Raw genomic sequence first — 14,527 nt, 5'->3', positions numbered from 1 at the left:
AGCAATATCGATTTATAGCCCTCTTTTAGCACTATAAATAAAAACACAAAGTATAGCATAGCAGGATTTACTGTACAAGAGCAACAAAAATCATTAGTTATAAGTGGATAAAGACCTTATACATTCCCCTAAGGAACAAAAACTACATCATCATTAAGTACCCATAATTCAAGATATTGTCATTGATATTTTTAATTATCAGGCCCTTTTAGATCTCTGCATATTTTCATTAGTGCTCAGTACAGTGATTATAAACTGTAATTTAATACATGAAATTGTCTGCAGTTGTCAAGGTAACTTGAGAACATGTGATTTGATGTAAATGTCTAGCTTGCACTTGCAAAAATCTGTAGGCAATGTGATAGCAATGTAATCCTCCTACTGTCAGTAAAAACTCCATGGCTAGTTAAAGAAAAATTGTTCTTCCAGCAGGAAAAAAGCTACTAGAAATGCAAATTACATTGCCGTGGGTCTTACTTAACCTCTTTACAGTTGCCAGAGCATCACTGTTTAATGGCAGAGAAACTTGTACAAAATATCAGTTCAAATAAATGCAATATCATAACATGAAGCTTAGTCTATTTTGGGCTACATTGAAGAAGCATATTTTCCAAATATGTTTGCTACTTCATTCAGCCCTGAACAGGTTAATCAGCAATAAGAACAATTAACATCCTTTGTTTTTATGGGAAACATCTTATAGCACTGTAGCAATCTTACACAAATAAGGCTGAAAGTATCCAACATGCCTGTGTATGCCTCGCTGAACTTTGCATAATTTTGAGTTGTTTTATCTGCAATTATGACATGTAATGAAAGAATTGACAAGATGGAAAAAGAGTTGCAACCATCCACATGATTACTAAAATGCTAGGTGAGAACAGGAACTGAGTCAGAAATTAACTCCTCTTCTAATTCTTTTGCTGGAAGAGGAAATTATGTTGGTCTATTATGTTGGACAACAATAGGGCTGTGGTGACTTTCTTCTTCCTGTTTCATTCATGTTGGAGGGATGGTCATTAAGTCTGCTTTAAAAATAATAATTCTGAGATTTTATTCAATCACTGAATTTATTTACAATCTAAGAAAATAGTAAATCTAATCTCATGCTGTGGGACATAATGCACCCAGCTAAATTCCTTCCTGACCCTCAAAATTAAACAGATTATGTTTCATTTTGTTTTCGTCTGAGGCATTGCTGCACTGGCTACCATCACAGGCAGGATGCACGACTACATGGACCAATTACTTCTTGTATATAGTGTATATATTCTGAGATATAGTGTCCAAACTCCTGCCTTGAAGAAAAACATATATATCGTGTAGTTTGTTAGATATTTAATATTACAGATGGTTCAGCAAAAGGAATGTGATATCAGTAACCCTGATAAACACATTTATCCCTCTTTCACTAAACTCACATTATTTTCCTATCCACTGTTGTCTGCTTGATTTCTAAGTGGTCCAACACTGAATAACTGACAACTACTTGATTGTGGTCAATGCCAACAATACTCCTTGGTCATCCACTCAGGGCTGTTTCTTTTGGAGCAGCAATATCTCCTAAAGCACAAACCTCATTGTCTGGCTATGCCGAAAGAATGACAGGAGACATTAGATATGGGTTTAATCAGGCCTCAACCTTATTATTAGATGTCTGGGACTAACTTGGTGGATAAAATGTGCAGTGCAGGTGAAAACCCCCACAATTCACTGTGTGTGTGTGTGTGTGTGTGTGTGTGTGTGTGTGTGTGTGTGTGTGTGTGTGTGTGTGTGTGAGAGAGAGAGAGAGTGCTTTTTTCAGCCCCCCTTCCCCATGCCCCACCTTTCCATTCATGTCCCTCCATCAGATCCACTGCCAGGATCCTCCAATTCCAGCCAATTCAGGCCCAGGCTGACCTTTTTAAACCCCTCATTCCTAGGTTGTGAGTGATCCACCATTCTGACTGCTTTTCCAGCAGTTTTACATCTCCCCTCCTCCCCGAAGCCATAAATCATGGCCCTTTCTCCCGGCCAGCCCTCCTGCTTAAAGTGCAGGGTGGTGACTTCCATATGTCAAAAGAACAAGATAAAGCACAATCCAGAAGGGTACCTCAAAGATTATTATTTCCACAGCAGAACCTGAAATTTGATATTCTTTGGTTGGGAAATATGTTTCTAATAACAGAAGCCTGTGAAACTATTTTTCCTATTTTATTTGTGAATCCACATTGATAAGTAAAAGACAAAATCTAAAGTGACGCTGACGTTTTTGCTTTACAGGAGTGACAACTGTTCTCACAATGACCACCTTGAGCATCAGTGCAAGAAATTCCCTTCCAAAGGTGGCCTATGCCACAGCTATGGATTGGTTTATAGCAGTGTGCTATGCATTTGTGTTTTCAGCACTCATCGAATTTGCAACAGTGAACTACTTCACAAAGAGAGGTTACGCATGGGATGGCAAAAGTGTTGTTCCTGAAAAGGTAACACCTTTACTAATAGATTTTATGATATGTACATTAATATCTATTCATGGCTTTTGTGCTGGATTCAGTCTGTATGTTTTCCAATGGGACTTAGATAATCTACTGAAAAAGGCTCTTTACATGGATATTGGGCATTTTCTGTTCCGAATCTGCTGGTTACACTATGTGTTGAAACCCCTTGTTGTATGCAAATTATTAGTATGGAGAGTGGTTACATTTTCATTTTTAGAGTACCACCAGCATGTGCAGCATTGTGTGGCAAAGAGAGGAAGACATAATCCCTGTCCCATGTCTTAAATCTGAAAGATACAAGTTGGCTGAGGCTAAAGCTGTGGTACGAAGGGAAAGCTCATACCTCAACACTCCCACCCTCTTCCCTTCATGTCTTTAATATGGCTCTCATCACTGTAGCACCTTCCAGTTATTTAACAGTCTCTCTTTATTTTTCCTTTCCTTTCCAGCCGGTAGTAGGAATAGATTGACTAGTTTATATGTTGTGTGTTTGAGTGAGAGACTCAGTGGATGTGTGCAGTGTCTGTGAGCCTGATGCAAAGCTCACTGAAGGCAGTGGATATCTTTTCCTTGATTTCCAAAGGCTATGAATCAGGACCAATTTGCAAATTTGTGTGTAGGAAGAAACAGATTATGAAACTTACTCCACAAGAAATAAAAATGACCATGGACTTCAGAAATTAATGCAAAATGCTTTTTTAATCTTAGTTTTCCCTCATCAAAGTCCTGCCCCTTTGAAAGCTCCGTCTGACACATGGAAAAGCCTTCCCTTATTTAATGATTATTTAATTGCTTCATTAGAATGTAGCTTTCATGGCAGAGCATGTTTTTGAAGAATAAGGGAGGTGATGTCTGAAGTATCTAGGTCTAATAACATGGAGAACTTTAACTATACACTATATTCAATGGGGAGCCAGTGCAAAGAGTTGGGTACTATGGTTGCTAAGTAGATAGACTACTGGGTTTTGTATCAGTTGGAGCTCGTTCAGGGTGTTTCTTCATTTCTTAATATAAGTTGCACTGAGCAAGCCTAGAAGTCATGATTCTGTGGATCACCATGCACCTCACCTCTTTCTGAAAGTATGGGGTGCAATCTCTGCCAGTTATGGCTGAAGCAGACATTTTTGCTGCAATGGCTCTTTGGGCTCCCTGTAGCTGTGGGGAGTCTAACAGCAACCCCAGGTTGCAGACAGACTTGAACTGGAGGCAGATGCCCTCAGTAATGGGGATGTAATAGAAGAGAAAAGTTCATTGAAGCACTTGTCTCCTCTATTACATCCCCAATTTTGAGGGCATCTGAGTTATACCAGCTGAGGATATGGCGTAGTATGTGTAAGTTTTCTATAAAAGATACACAGCATGGGTATTTTCTGCAGGCACTTGAATACTCTAGATGCTTAGTATGTAAGTTCAATACCACGATGGAGAAGACTGAGCATTGTGGGACCCAGCAGGTGAGGTCTTGTAGGGGGTGCATCTCAGACTTAAAGGTCAGATTGTCTGCCATCAGCAATAGCTGAACTACAAAAGGAATCTCAGACCAGACTCCACAAGAGTGGAAGTTACCTATTAGCAAATATATCCCATCCTTTTCTGCGGAAATCAGAATCCATTCATGGGGCTTTATGAACCAATAAATAATAACAAGAACAAAGTGAAACCTTTTCATTATTATTTCTTCAGGATTCTTCACTCCAAGCACCCCATATTAACAAAAGTGGGGAAAAAATATGTGTAGATGATGCAAGGTATGCATGGACCATGTTTAGTAAATAATCCATTTCATGCAATGTACAATTATACAAAAACAAGGGCGATAGAAGTGATAGTGACAACTATAGAAGTATCTTCCTGTTGAACGTCGTCAGAAAAGTTGTCACTTGTATTGTGCTCCCTAGGCTGCAATCTCTAGGTGAAAGAATCTATTCTGAAAGTTGATGTGGTTTTCACTCAGAACACTCCACCATTGATATGATATTTTCGGTTAAGCAACTGGAAGAGAAGTGTAGAGAAAAATGAATGCCACTCTACATAGCCTTCATCAATCTGATAAAGGCCTTGGATATGTTCAACAGACAGGGCCTTTTTATGGTTCTAAAGAAACTGGCTTGTCCCCCCATATTTTTGAAAGTTCATTCCTTACATCAAGGTATGCGGGCAACTGGTGTGTATGAAAACAAAGAATAAAATGCTGTTCACATTAACAACAGCATGAAATAGGGGTGTATCTTGCCTTCCATGCTCTTTAACATCTACTTTTCATTACTGCTTCTTCGTGCATTTAAGGACAGCAATGATGGCATTTATCAACATTGCAAGCTTTAGAGTGAAAACCAAGGTTCTGAGAGAATTCCTGTTTGCGGATGATGCGACCTTGGTTGCCCATAGTGAATCTTCCCTGCAAAATCTCTTGGGTAAATTTCATGAATCATGCAAGAGCTTCAGGTTGACAATTAGTTTCAAGAAGACTGTGATCATGTACCAAAGAGTTACCCTTTCTGGAGGGTAAATCTCTTGGTGTTGTCAACAGCTTGTTGCTACTTGGGTTCTACCATCATCAGAAATCTTGACCTTCAGTCTGAATTAATAGAATTGGAAAAGCAGCTAAGTATTTCAGGCTTACAGAACTGTGCATGGAATCACAGCAAACTATCAACTAAGATTGAAGATGCAAATCTATAAAACTTGTGTGCTGTCATCCCTGCTTTGTGGTTCAGAAACCTGGACTACATATGCCAGGTATATCAGGAGACTTAATAGCTGCCACATGAGATGTCTGCATAAGATCCTGAAAATAAAGTGGGGAAACACATTACCAAACACAGAGATGCTGGAGTGCACAGGACTGACACACTTAGAAACCACTGCCAAGAAGAGGAGGTTGCAATGGCTCATTCATGGCAGGTGAATGGTAGGAGACCGTATCTCCAAGAATATTTTCAACATTGAGATTTGGGACAGAAAGCAGGGTCGCCCTTTATGGCAGTACCACGATGTGTGTAAACATGATATGAAGTCGTTCAATATCAATGTGGAAAGCTGGGAGGAGTGTGCAGGATCCCTTCCAATTTGGAGGGAGTATCTGAGTAGGTGCAGCTCAACATGAAGTGGCTTTGATCCAGAGGATGGAAGCAAAGTGAGAAAGAAGAAAGTAGCATGCTGTAATCATGGATTCTAACTCAGACAGCACATGAATCTGTAGAATTTCTAACAAGCTATGTCACTCTTGAATTGGACTTGTCAGCCATATGTGGATTCATCAGGCACCTGATTAGATCTCTTACATGTACACCATGATCCAGTTTGGATTGACGGTTGCCAATATATTTCATGCCTGTTCTACACATGATCTTTTCTCATGATACAAAGGAATATTAAATGAAATTGTAAGACAACAGATTTAATAGTGGTATTAGGAAATACTAATACTTTTTTTAATATCATGAGTAATTAACCTGGGTAATTCATTGCCACAAAGTGATACTGAATTCAAAACAAGTATTAAGCAGATACGTGTATGTTGGGCCTGATTCAAAAGCTATTGAAATCAGAGGAAAGGCTCCCACTAATTTAGATGGGTTTGGGATGGGGCCCAATATGAACATTCAGAATTATATTAGTTAGTATTTTAAAGACGGATATAAACACTTGTACTTCAGAGCAGAAGCCACACACGAATGGAGAGGTTTTTGAAGAAGCTTCCCCTATAGACAGTTTAATCCATAACTGTCCACTGTGGGTTTTGGGTTTTTTGCAGCTCCCTCTGAAGCGCTTGGTACTCTTCCCTCTCAGAGATAGGATAGTGGACCACGTTTCTGATTTGATATGGCAATTCTTACATTCCTTAGGACCATACAATAGCTTCCATACATTTGTTATCAAATATTGAAAAAGTTTTTTTGAGAGAACAATAAAATCTCTTTAATTTACATACACAACATAGAAATTTCCCGAGTCATCTTGTACATAACACTGATCCTATTTTAATCCAATTCATGCTTTCATACACATTGACTATTATCCCTTTTGTTTATTCAAACATATTTCTGATACATTTCCAGTGCTTACCACCAAGGCATCTGCTGGAAAATATGGAACACGTCATTACATATGTTAGTTAAGAAATCTGTTTTTAAATGGCTCTTACTACAAAATTCCCTTAAGTCCTCTCCTCTGCACTGAAGAGACACTTACTTCAAGTCTGGAGACGAGACAATGAGCACCAGAAGAAACATTAACTAAAGGATTTAGAATGAATTATGCAAAATGTTCACATATGAGAACTGAAGATAGTGTTGCAAAACCAAAATCTTTGCAGCATTATTAGTAGAGCTGAATGAATATTGGGGGAGGGAGAAAGGGAGGGTAAGAATTCATGAACATCCATTCAAATGTGTAAAAGAATTTTGATTTGAGTGGTTGTGGTCATATTTGCTGTTTGTTTAGTACTGAAACTTCAGTAGAGTGAATATTTGGGAAAAACTAATATTAAGCTTCAGTTCTTGAATATGCACAAAAAAATTGAAATGTGTAGTTGAAGGCAATATTAATAATTCATGCTATTTTGGTTAGTTGCGTAAGTTACACAATCAGAGAATAGAAATAAAGCCATGTTACTTTCATAACTAATAACTAACACAAGTAAACATTTACAAAGAACTGTATGCAAATAATTTGCGTAATTATTTGCTGAAGAATATTTCTAAATTAAGTCAAATAATGACTACATTTCTCCTTGCAAAATATTTGCTCAGCTTTCCTTATTAATTATACTTGCAAGTTCATTATAGTTCCTTTTAAGGGTAATTTAAAAATACATTTTAGTGGAGATCCAGTTGCACTGAAATTTTGAAATCTTGTCTGTTCTGTGTAGCAAATAGACTTTTTCATATGGCAATGATACTGGTATCCTATGTAGTCAAGATTTATGAAATGATAACCCTAAATCATACATTCCATTTGATTTGGGACTAAATTAAACATTAAAAATCCCATAAAAAACAATATTCAAGAATTGTTTTAAAATATTAAAGATTGTATAGCTCTTGTATTCCCTAGAAGTTAAGGATCCCCCTATATTCTTTCATATTAACATACCAAAGATATTCTCTGTACACCGTGTACTGAATTAGCTGTGACGAATACTAAGGAAAAGGCAAAGTCAAGTCAGTCAAACTCGTGATGGACAGAAGTTCATAATCTAATATCACTCTGGGCTCTGATTAGATGTGATATTACTGCTTCATAAACTTCACTATGACATAAAATATCGAGATACTTACTGGAGTTAGGCTTTGCCTAGCTCAGATTCTTCATAAAATGGAAAACTACAAAATGGCTGTTCTATTAGGTTTCTGTGCAAGAGTTCTTTGTTTAGCTGGATTTATTACTGCTTACTAGAATACTAGGGTTGTTTCTGTCCTGAGCAAATAAGAAAAAATGAAAAAAAGGAAACTTTGTAATATGAGAGCAGAAGCTGCTGATGGATGAATGACCAAAGGACTCCCTGATTTTTGACTCTTTCTTTTTGAATTAACTGTTTTTCAGCTGTTTATTCCATCTATTAGGTGGAAATAATCTGGAACATCTATGCCGAAGTCAATTTGAAGGCTCTTCCTCAACCTCAAGGATATGTGTTGCCTTACAATTTTGGAGAAGAGGGACCTTAAACAAATTTAAAAAGATATGGTCTAATTTCTTAGAAATCTTTGATTAATTTCTCATGGAGGGAAAATGAGAAATACCCCCCCCCCCTTTCCTTTCCCTCTGTTTGCATACATTTTTGTTCTTTTCTTTTTCTGTTCTCCCCCCTTTTTGGAAGGGGAAATCAATAAAATATAAATAAAAATAAATATATACTGAATTTTATTAGTTTATAGAATTAAAACAATCTGTTAAAGGTTCTTTTTTATCTATACCTTCTTTTTACTGTTCCAGGAACACAGGATCAGATTTTTGGCATTTGCCCCATTATCAGTTTCAAACACAGTTTAGAGCCCTTCTGAGCCATAGGAGTGGTTTCCACATAGTCAGGGATAGCTGAAACACAGTACAATAGTACTTCTCTCATGCTTCCTTTCCCTTCCACTCAACCTATGCTCTGACTTGTTCCTATATAGAAGCTATGGTGGGGAATAGAACTGCCCACAACTTTATGCCAGCTGAGATTACCATATGACAGATGATTTCAAGCCAGTTAAAAGGCTTTAAGACAAATTTAAATGATCAGAGTGGCACAATGCCTGATCAAGGACCAGGATCACATCCAGCATGCTTAATATAACTCAGTCATTTCTATTGAGCTATTAGCACTTTTTAAAATATCAGCATTCTAGGATGTTCCCCAAATTTCAGTGCAATATATGGATATTTTAAAAAAGATTGGGGATATACAATTTTATAGCTCCCACACATTCTGAATGAAACTCCAGCCACTGCAACTCAGCTAGTCCAGTGGTTACCTGCAAAAGGCATCATTAAGGCTCCAGTATGTCCAAGCCCTTAAACACATGCCTAAATTCCAAGTATTTTGCTGAATAGGGATCAATAAGCTGTTTGTTGTGTTCCTTTTAAATAAACATTCTCTCTCAGTGTGAGGAAGATGAAAATGATATGTATGATAAGTTGTGTTAGAACTCATAATACATTATTTATCATGGTATCTGAATGACAAATTTGGAAATAATTTTATAATGGTGGCATTCTTGGTATCTCTCAAACTCAATATATTTGTTCTAGTCACAAAGCTCATTTGATTCAGAAGACAATGAACTATGTTTAGTTTGCTACTGTTTGATTAATATTGCAGATATTGCAATACACTGCTTTGCTTACTATAAAAAATAGCATATCCTAAAATGTATCTGTTATTCTAAATGCTTTTGGGAATTAATTGGTTGATTTATTTCTAGGAAAAGTAATTAAACTGAGAGATTGTATCTTGTTCTTGAGTACAATGTTTTACGTAAATCACACATGCACACCTAACATCTACTTAGTCCAGTTTGAAGTATAATTTCAATATGTAGCAACAACACTGTGTTATGGTACATTGTCACAATATTAAGTATTGAAAATGTGGACAAGAATAAAATTCATGTTTTTCTTTCCCCAGCCAAAGAAACTGAAGGATCCCCTCATTAAGAAAAATAACACATACACAGCAGCAGCAACAAGCTACACCCCTAATATTGCCAGAGACCCTGGGCTGGCAACCATTGCTAAAAGTGCAACAATAGAGCCCAAAGAAGTTAAACCAGAAACAAAACCACCAGAACCCAAGAAAACTTTTAACAGTGTCAGCAAAATTGATCGACTATCAAGAATAGCTTTCCCACTGCTTTTTGGAATCTTTAATTTAGTCTACTGGGCAACTTATTTAAACAGAGAACCCCAGCTGAAAGCCCCAACTCCACATCAATAACCCTGTTAACTCACGTAGTTTTGTTCAGTCTTTTGCACTGGGGATTACTTTCAGTTTGACACACAGTAATTCCCAGTTGCTTCATTGCCTCTGTCTTAAAGAAAATGAAGGTTTCCTTATTTTAAAAAAAAAGTATATATATATATATTTAAAAAAAGTAACCCTGTATACTAGGGCCATAACAATGTGATGTGTACACCTGGGAACCACGATTCTGAAGAAGGGAGAGGAAAAGTTCAGTAATGAAAATGAATTCAAAACCATTTGTAGATAGCTTATTACTGAATATCCCAACAAAGATACTGTACATGTATGTGAAATATTTTTATGCAAAATCATTGTGGGGGGAAATACTCTATGATGTTCATGTAGCACATACTGTAGTGTACTTACCATTTACAGAGCACTGTTTATGTTATATTTTTTTCAAGGCTGTAAGGCTTTCAATTTTATCAGATTCCATGAGATACATTATGTTTCCAGCTCTTCTCTCCCCTCCCTTCGCCCCCATCTCCCCGCGCCCCAATCCCCAGTCACTGGTCTTATAATATTAAATGTTCTTTAAAGAAAAGGACGTCCGAATACTCTAGGAACAGTTTATCACTGTACAGCACATATGATTCAATGGTAACGAATGCTTTAATCTGCTGTCTTGAGGCAGTCTTGTTCTAAGCATTAATTTGTCACTAGACTAGACAAGAAATCAGTTGCACAATTAAGTGCAGAATTCAAATGCCCTTTACCCCATGTGTAATCAAACCAGTACCTGGATGCTTTTACAGGTAGCTTTTATTTATCAATATGTTTCAGAAAGAAAAAAAACGTTTTGCAAGCTCTAGATATGTTGAATGTATTCTTTTATAAAACAGTACATTAAAAAGCTTTAGATTAAAATTTATGGATAGCAGAAAGACAAAATATAGTATTTAAATAATATATGTAAATATGCAGCATGAGATTGTACTTTTTTTACTTTTTTAAAGTTGTGTTCTTAAAATATTGTGTAGGGTTCATCTATCTTAGCTCTTAATATGTTGTTAAATGCTAAAGGAAACATATTTAGAGCCTGCATTAAAAAAGTCAGTGGTACTGGAAAGACTACAAAAGGAAAGAAAGAGCTTGGAGTTAATTTCATTTGTAAAGTGGTTAAGTGTACAGTTGTTTGCAATTTGACAATGCCATCCAATGTATACTATTAGATAAATGACTGGTCTGCTCAGGTCATGCATAAATACTAACAAATGGAATATATTTAGTAGGTAAAACTGGTAAAATACTTGTTAAGACAGAAAAATCATCTGTATATTACTGCTATATTTGCTGATACATAACTGTTACAATAAGTGATGTAATATATGTAGCATTCAATACAAAATCATACACAAAAGAATGTACAGGAAAATAGATTTTATTGAATAAACTTACTACATTTCATTTTTACTGTAGCAATATATTTGTAGGAACAATATGTAAGGGCTTTAAATACAAGATGTCCATTTTGCAGGTATGGTATTCCCTTTAAAACAATTCTAGTTAGTTTCATTACTGCTGAGAACTTCTTAGAAATATCAATTTCAGGTAAGGATTTTTCAAAGAGATTGAGAGATTGATGGATTTTTGCAAGCGTTAATTCAGAATCCACAAAACATAGTATTGAGTGAATTTAAAAACAATGCCACATGAACAGTCAGCAAATTAGTTAATGAGACAGTCAAGTTTCATAGTTATGTTTCAGGCAATGTTTTATAAACTCTTTCTCAATAAATCAAGAGGTTACCACTCACAATCTACACAAAAAAAATTGATGTTTTATTTAGAAAAGATTTGTTTTTAAACAATGCTTCATTGTCTAACATTTAGTCCTGTCTAAACTTGATGAGCTAATCTGATTGGAGTTTATTAAAGGGGATGTTTCATCTTCTGGTTCATGTGTAGATATATGTATAGAAAAAAATAAAATATGGCTCTTTAACTTCTGTGTACTTGTTTATCTTGTTATTTTTGGCGTTAATCTAGTGTGTTCATTTAGAGTATTTTATCTTCCTAGCTACTCATAGCTACCTTTTGGTCTGCATTTTGCACATTAGATGTGAATATTACTTAATTAGTCTGCTTTTTGCTATGCAATGACTGCATTATATCACCTCTTAGTTTGTTAGTCTATGTGAATAGTATTATACTGTATAAATTTGATTGCACAGTTTATCAAATATAAAGTATTCTCTATGTAGCTTTTTTACAGTGCTTTGCTAAACCATGTAATAATAGTAAGTCTTCCTTGAAAATAATGATACACTCTTATAGAGGACAGTTCCTGTTTACTCCTGGGATAATTTTAAAAAGATGACATTGAATGTTTATTGCACCTCAGTGCAGTAATGTGGCAATAAAACTTAAATCTAATAGAGGTTGTTTATGGCAGAAGCATGTATTTGCTTTACAGAGTTTAGCAAAAGCTCTTTATTTTATGTCAGACTGTAATTCTATTATAATAATAAAGATAAAAATGTTCAATAATGAAAGTGAATGTTTTACTTTCTTTTGGTTTTTTAGTTATTGCTTTTTACTATATGTTGCGTGAGAAACTGCTGTTCATCTCAGTTTCTGTGTATTCGGAAATGAATGACATTCTCATGTTTATAAGTGTCTGCACAATGTTTTTCAAGGGACACAAGCAATATCAGAATAGTTTCTGAAATATGATTTTATATTTTTTTAAATAATGAAGTCTGCACAATGTTCATCCAACAAAGCAATAAAATGCCCTAGATGAACAAGTGATTTAGGTTCGCTAATATGGTGAAGGGTATGATACAGAGTCAAAATAGAATAGGACAGTGTCACAGTTAAATTTTTTAATAATTACTGTGGCAGAATATGGATAGACTAACCAGATAAATGATAGGGGAAACAAAACAAATGCAGGCGGTTTTAATACAGACCTCATGTTCTGGTAAAATAAAACAAAAACAAACAAAAAACAAATAAAAAATACAGAACCAATGGAGACTTTGGGCCAGATCCTTAGGTGGTGTAAATTGATGTTCTTAATTTATTTTAACAGATTCTGTATAGGACATTCTAGTTAATGGTTATATAGGCCAAGTCCTGAAAACTTTGCTGAAGTCCTCATTATTACATACATGAGAAAAACCCAGGTATAGGAAAAGAAATTGCATGGAGTTTGAAACCTCAGAGGTTTTCTTGAATTCCTCTTGCAGGGGAAGCAAAGTCTTCATGATTTGCTCATCTGTGGGCAAAGGGAGATAAATCCATGGATTTCTTGGTATTCATGTGGATCTCAAGGTATCTGCAGGAGGAAAAAGACATCGGCATGTTGTTCTGCCCCACATAGTGACTGCCTGCCCCTGGAAGGACTATTCTAACTGTGCTAGCCCCTGGACCCCCCGTAAGTGGAGTCCTTAATATGGAGCAGAAAGCAGAGCAAGTTAATGTGGCCTCTGATCATATTCATTTACTTTTTCTCCACTGTATTTACAGTTAGGGAAATCCAACTCAGCTCCCCATCCGAAGCGTATCTTCCTCAACTCCATGGAACTGTAATCCTAAGGAACCCCCACATAGGACTTCCTGCAGGATTGAAGCCACAATATTGGAATACCCCACACCCATGGGCACAGGCTCTCTTCCATGTGCAGTTGAGGAGGGGAGCACGGGGCCATTATTTTTTACTTTGTCTTTACTCGGACAATCTTAAGCAGGAGTCTGCCTGAGTTAGAATAGAGTGAAAATAAATAAGAACATCAGGATTTTGCTCCTAGAAAATCAAGGTGTGGTACTTAATATTGAAGGGCTAAAGAACAACACCAGCAGCAAATAGATTCACAGAGTATCATAAAACATTCCTGGTACAACACCATGACAGTCTTTGCTATGTTTGCTTTGTAACATTGCATCAGTGGGCCAAATTTTCTCAGCTATACTCCTGCAACCTCCTTCAAAGCTGCTGCAAGCATGTAATGTAGTAAAAAATGGCACAACCTGAAAGTTGTTTGTGTCTCGTCTCCTACAACTCTTTTCTTGGCAGGTTGGAAAGAGGACAAAAAGGTGTTCCTCCTCTTTGTCCCTTCTCCACCCCTCTTGGCTGGAGAGTGGGAGGATGACTGCTCCTGATGGCTCTGGTCCATTGACTCAGCCTTATTCCTTGTGCATCAGATAGCATCAGGGCTATTCTGCTTGTTCCAACCATATTTGTGGATCACTTCAAGAGACAATGTGGAACCTCAAAAAGTTGCATGAAGCTACAGAACCACAGGATGAGAGCTACTGGAATAAAATCTTCCTATGAACAGCCCTTCCCTGAGGCTGGGCTCCTTCTCTTTATCTCCTTCCACTCATCACCAACATGGTAAATAATATGAGGTTATGAAACACATTAGCAGCTAGAAAATCGGGCAGACATACTTCAGGGAGCAGAAGTATAAATAGAAAACTTCTTTCAGCTTGTCTTGTGGATCTGAATGACTGTCCAAGTAAATTAGCATGACTGGGGAAAGTTAAACTTTCTCAGTAGATGAAAAAATATCTAAGCAGTGCACTAAAACAATAAAAACTTCAATATTTCTTCAGTCTTTCTATGGCAGATTAGCAGCAAAATCCTCCT

General features: G+C 36.5%; 1 protein-coding gene across 5 annotated transcripts in view; it reads left to right on the top strand.

Moving 5' to 3' along the window:
* GABRA1 (gamma-aminobutyric acid type A receptor subunit alpha1) overlaps nt 1-13,528 on the top strand; it is a 90,864-nt gene extending 77,336 nt beyond the window's left edge. For 3 of the 5 annotated variants that reach the window (XM_045027655.1, XM_045027658.1, XM_045027657.1), the window contains 2 exons: nt 2,263-2,465; nt 9,595-9,903. In XM_045027655.1, the coding sequence (XP_044883590.1) occupies nt 2,263-2,465; nt 9,595-9,903 (512 nt within the window). Of the gene's footprint in view, nt 1-2,262; nt 2,466-8,027; nt 8,239-9,594; nt 9,904-13,124; nt 13,313-13,404 lie in introns of those variants that run through there. The other 2 variants (XM_045027656.1, XM_045027660.1) reach the window with 2 other exon arrangements.
* Nucleotides 13,529-14,527: the final 999 nt, after the last annotated feature.

This window comes from Mauremys mutica, chromosome 8 (assembly GCF_020497125.1).
Source record: "Mauremys mutica isolate MM-2020 ecotype Southern chromosome 8, ASM2049712v1, whole genome shotgun sequence".
Lineage (NCBI taxonomy): Eukaryota > Metazoa > Chordata > Testudines > Geoemydidae > Mauremys > Mauremys mutica.
This window is presented reverse-complemented; position numbering and strand designations above follow the sequence as displayed.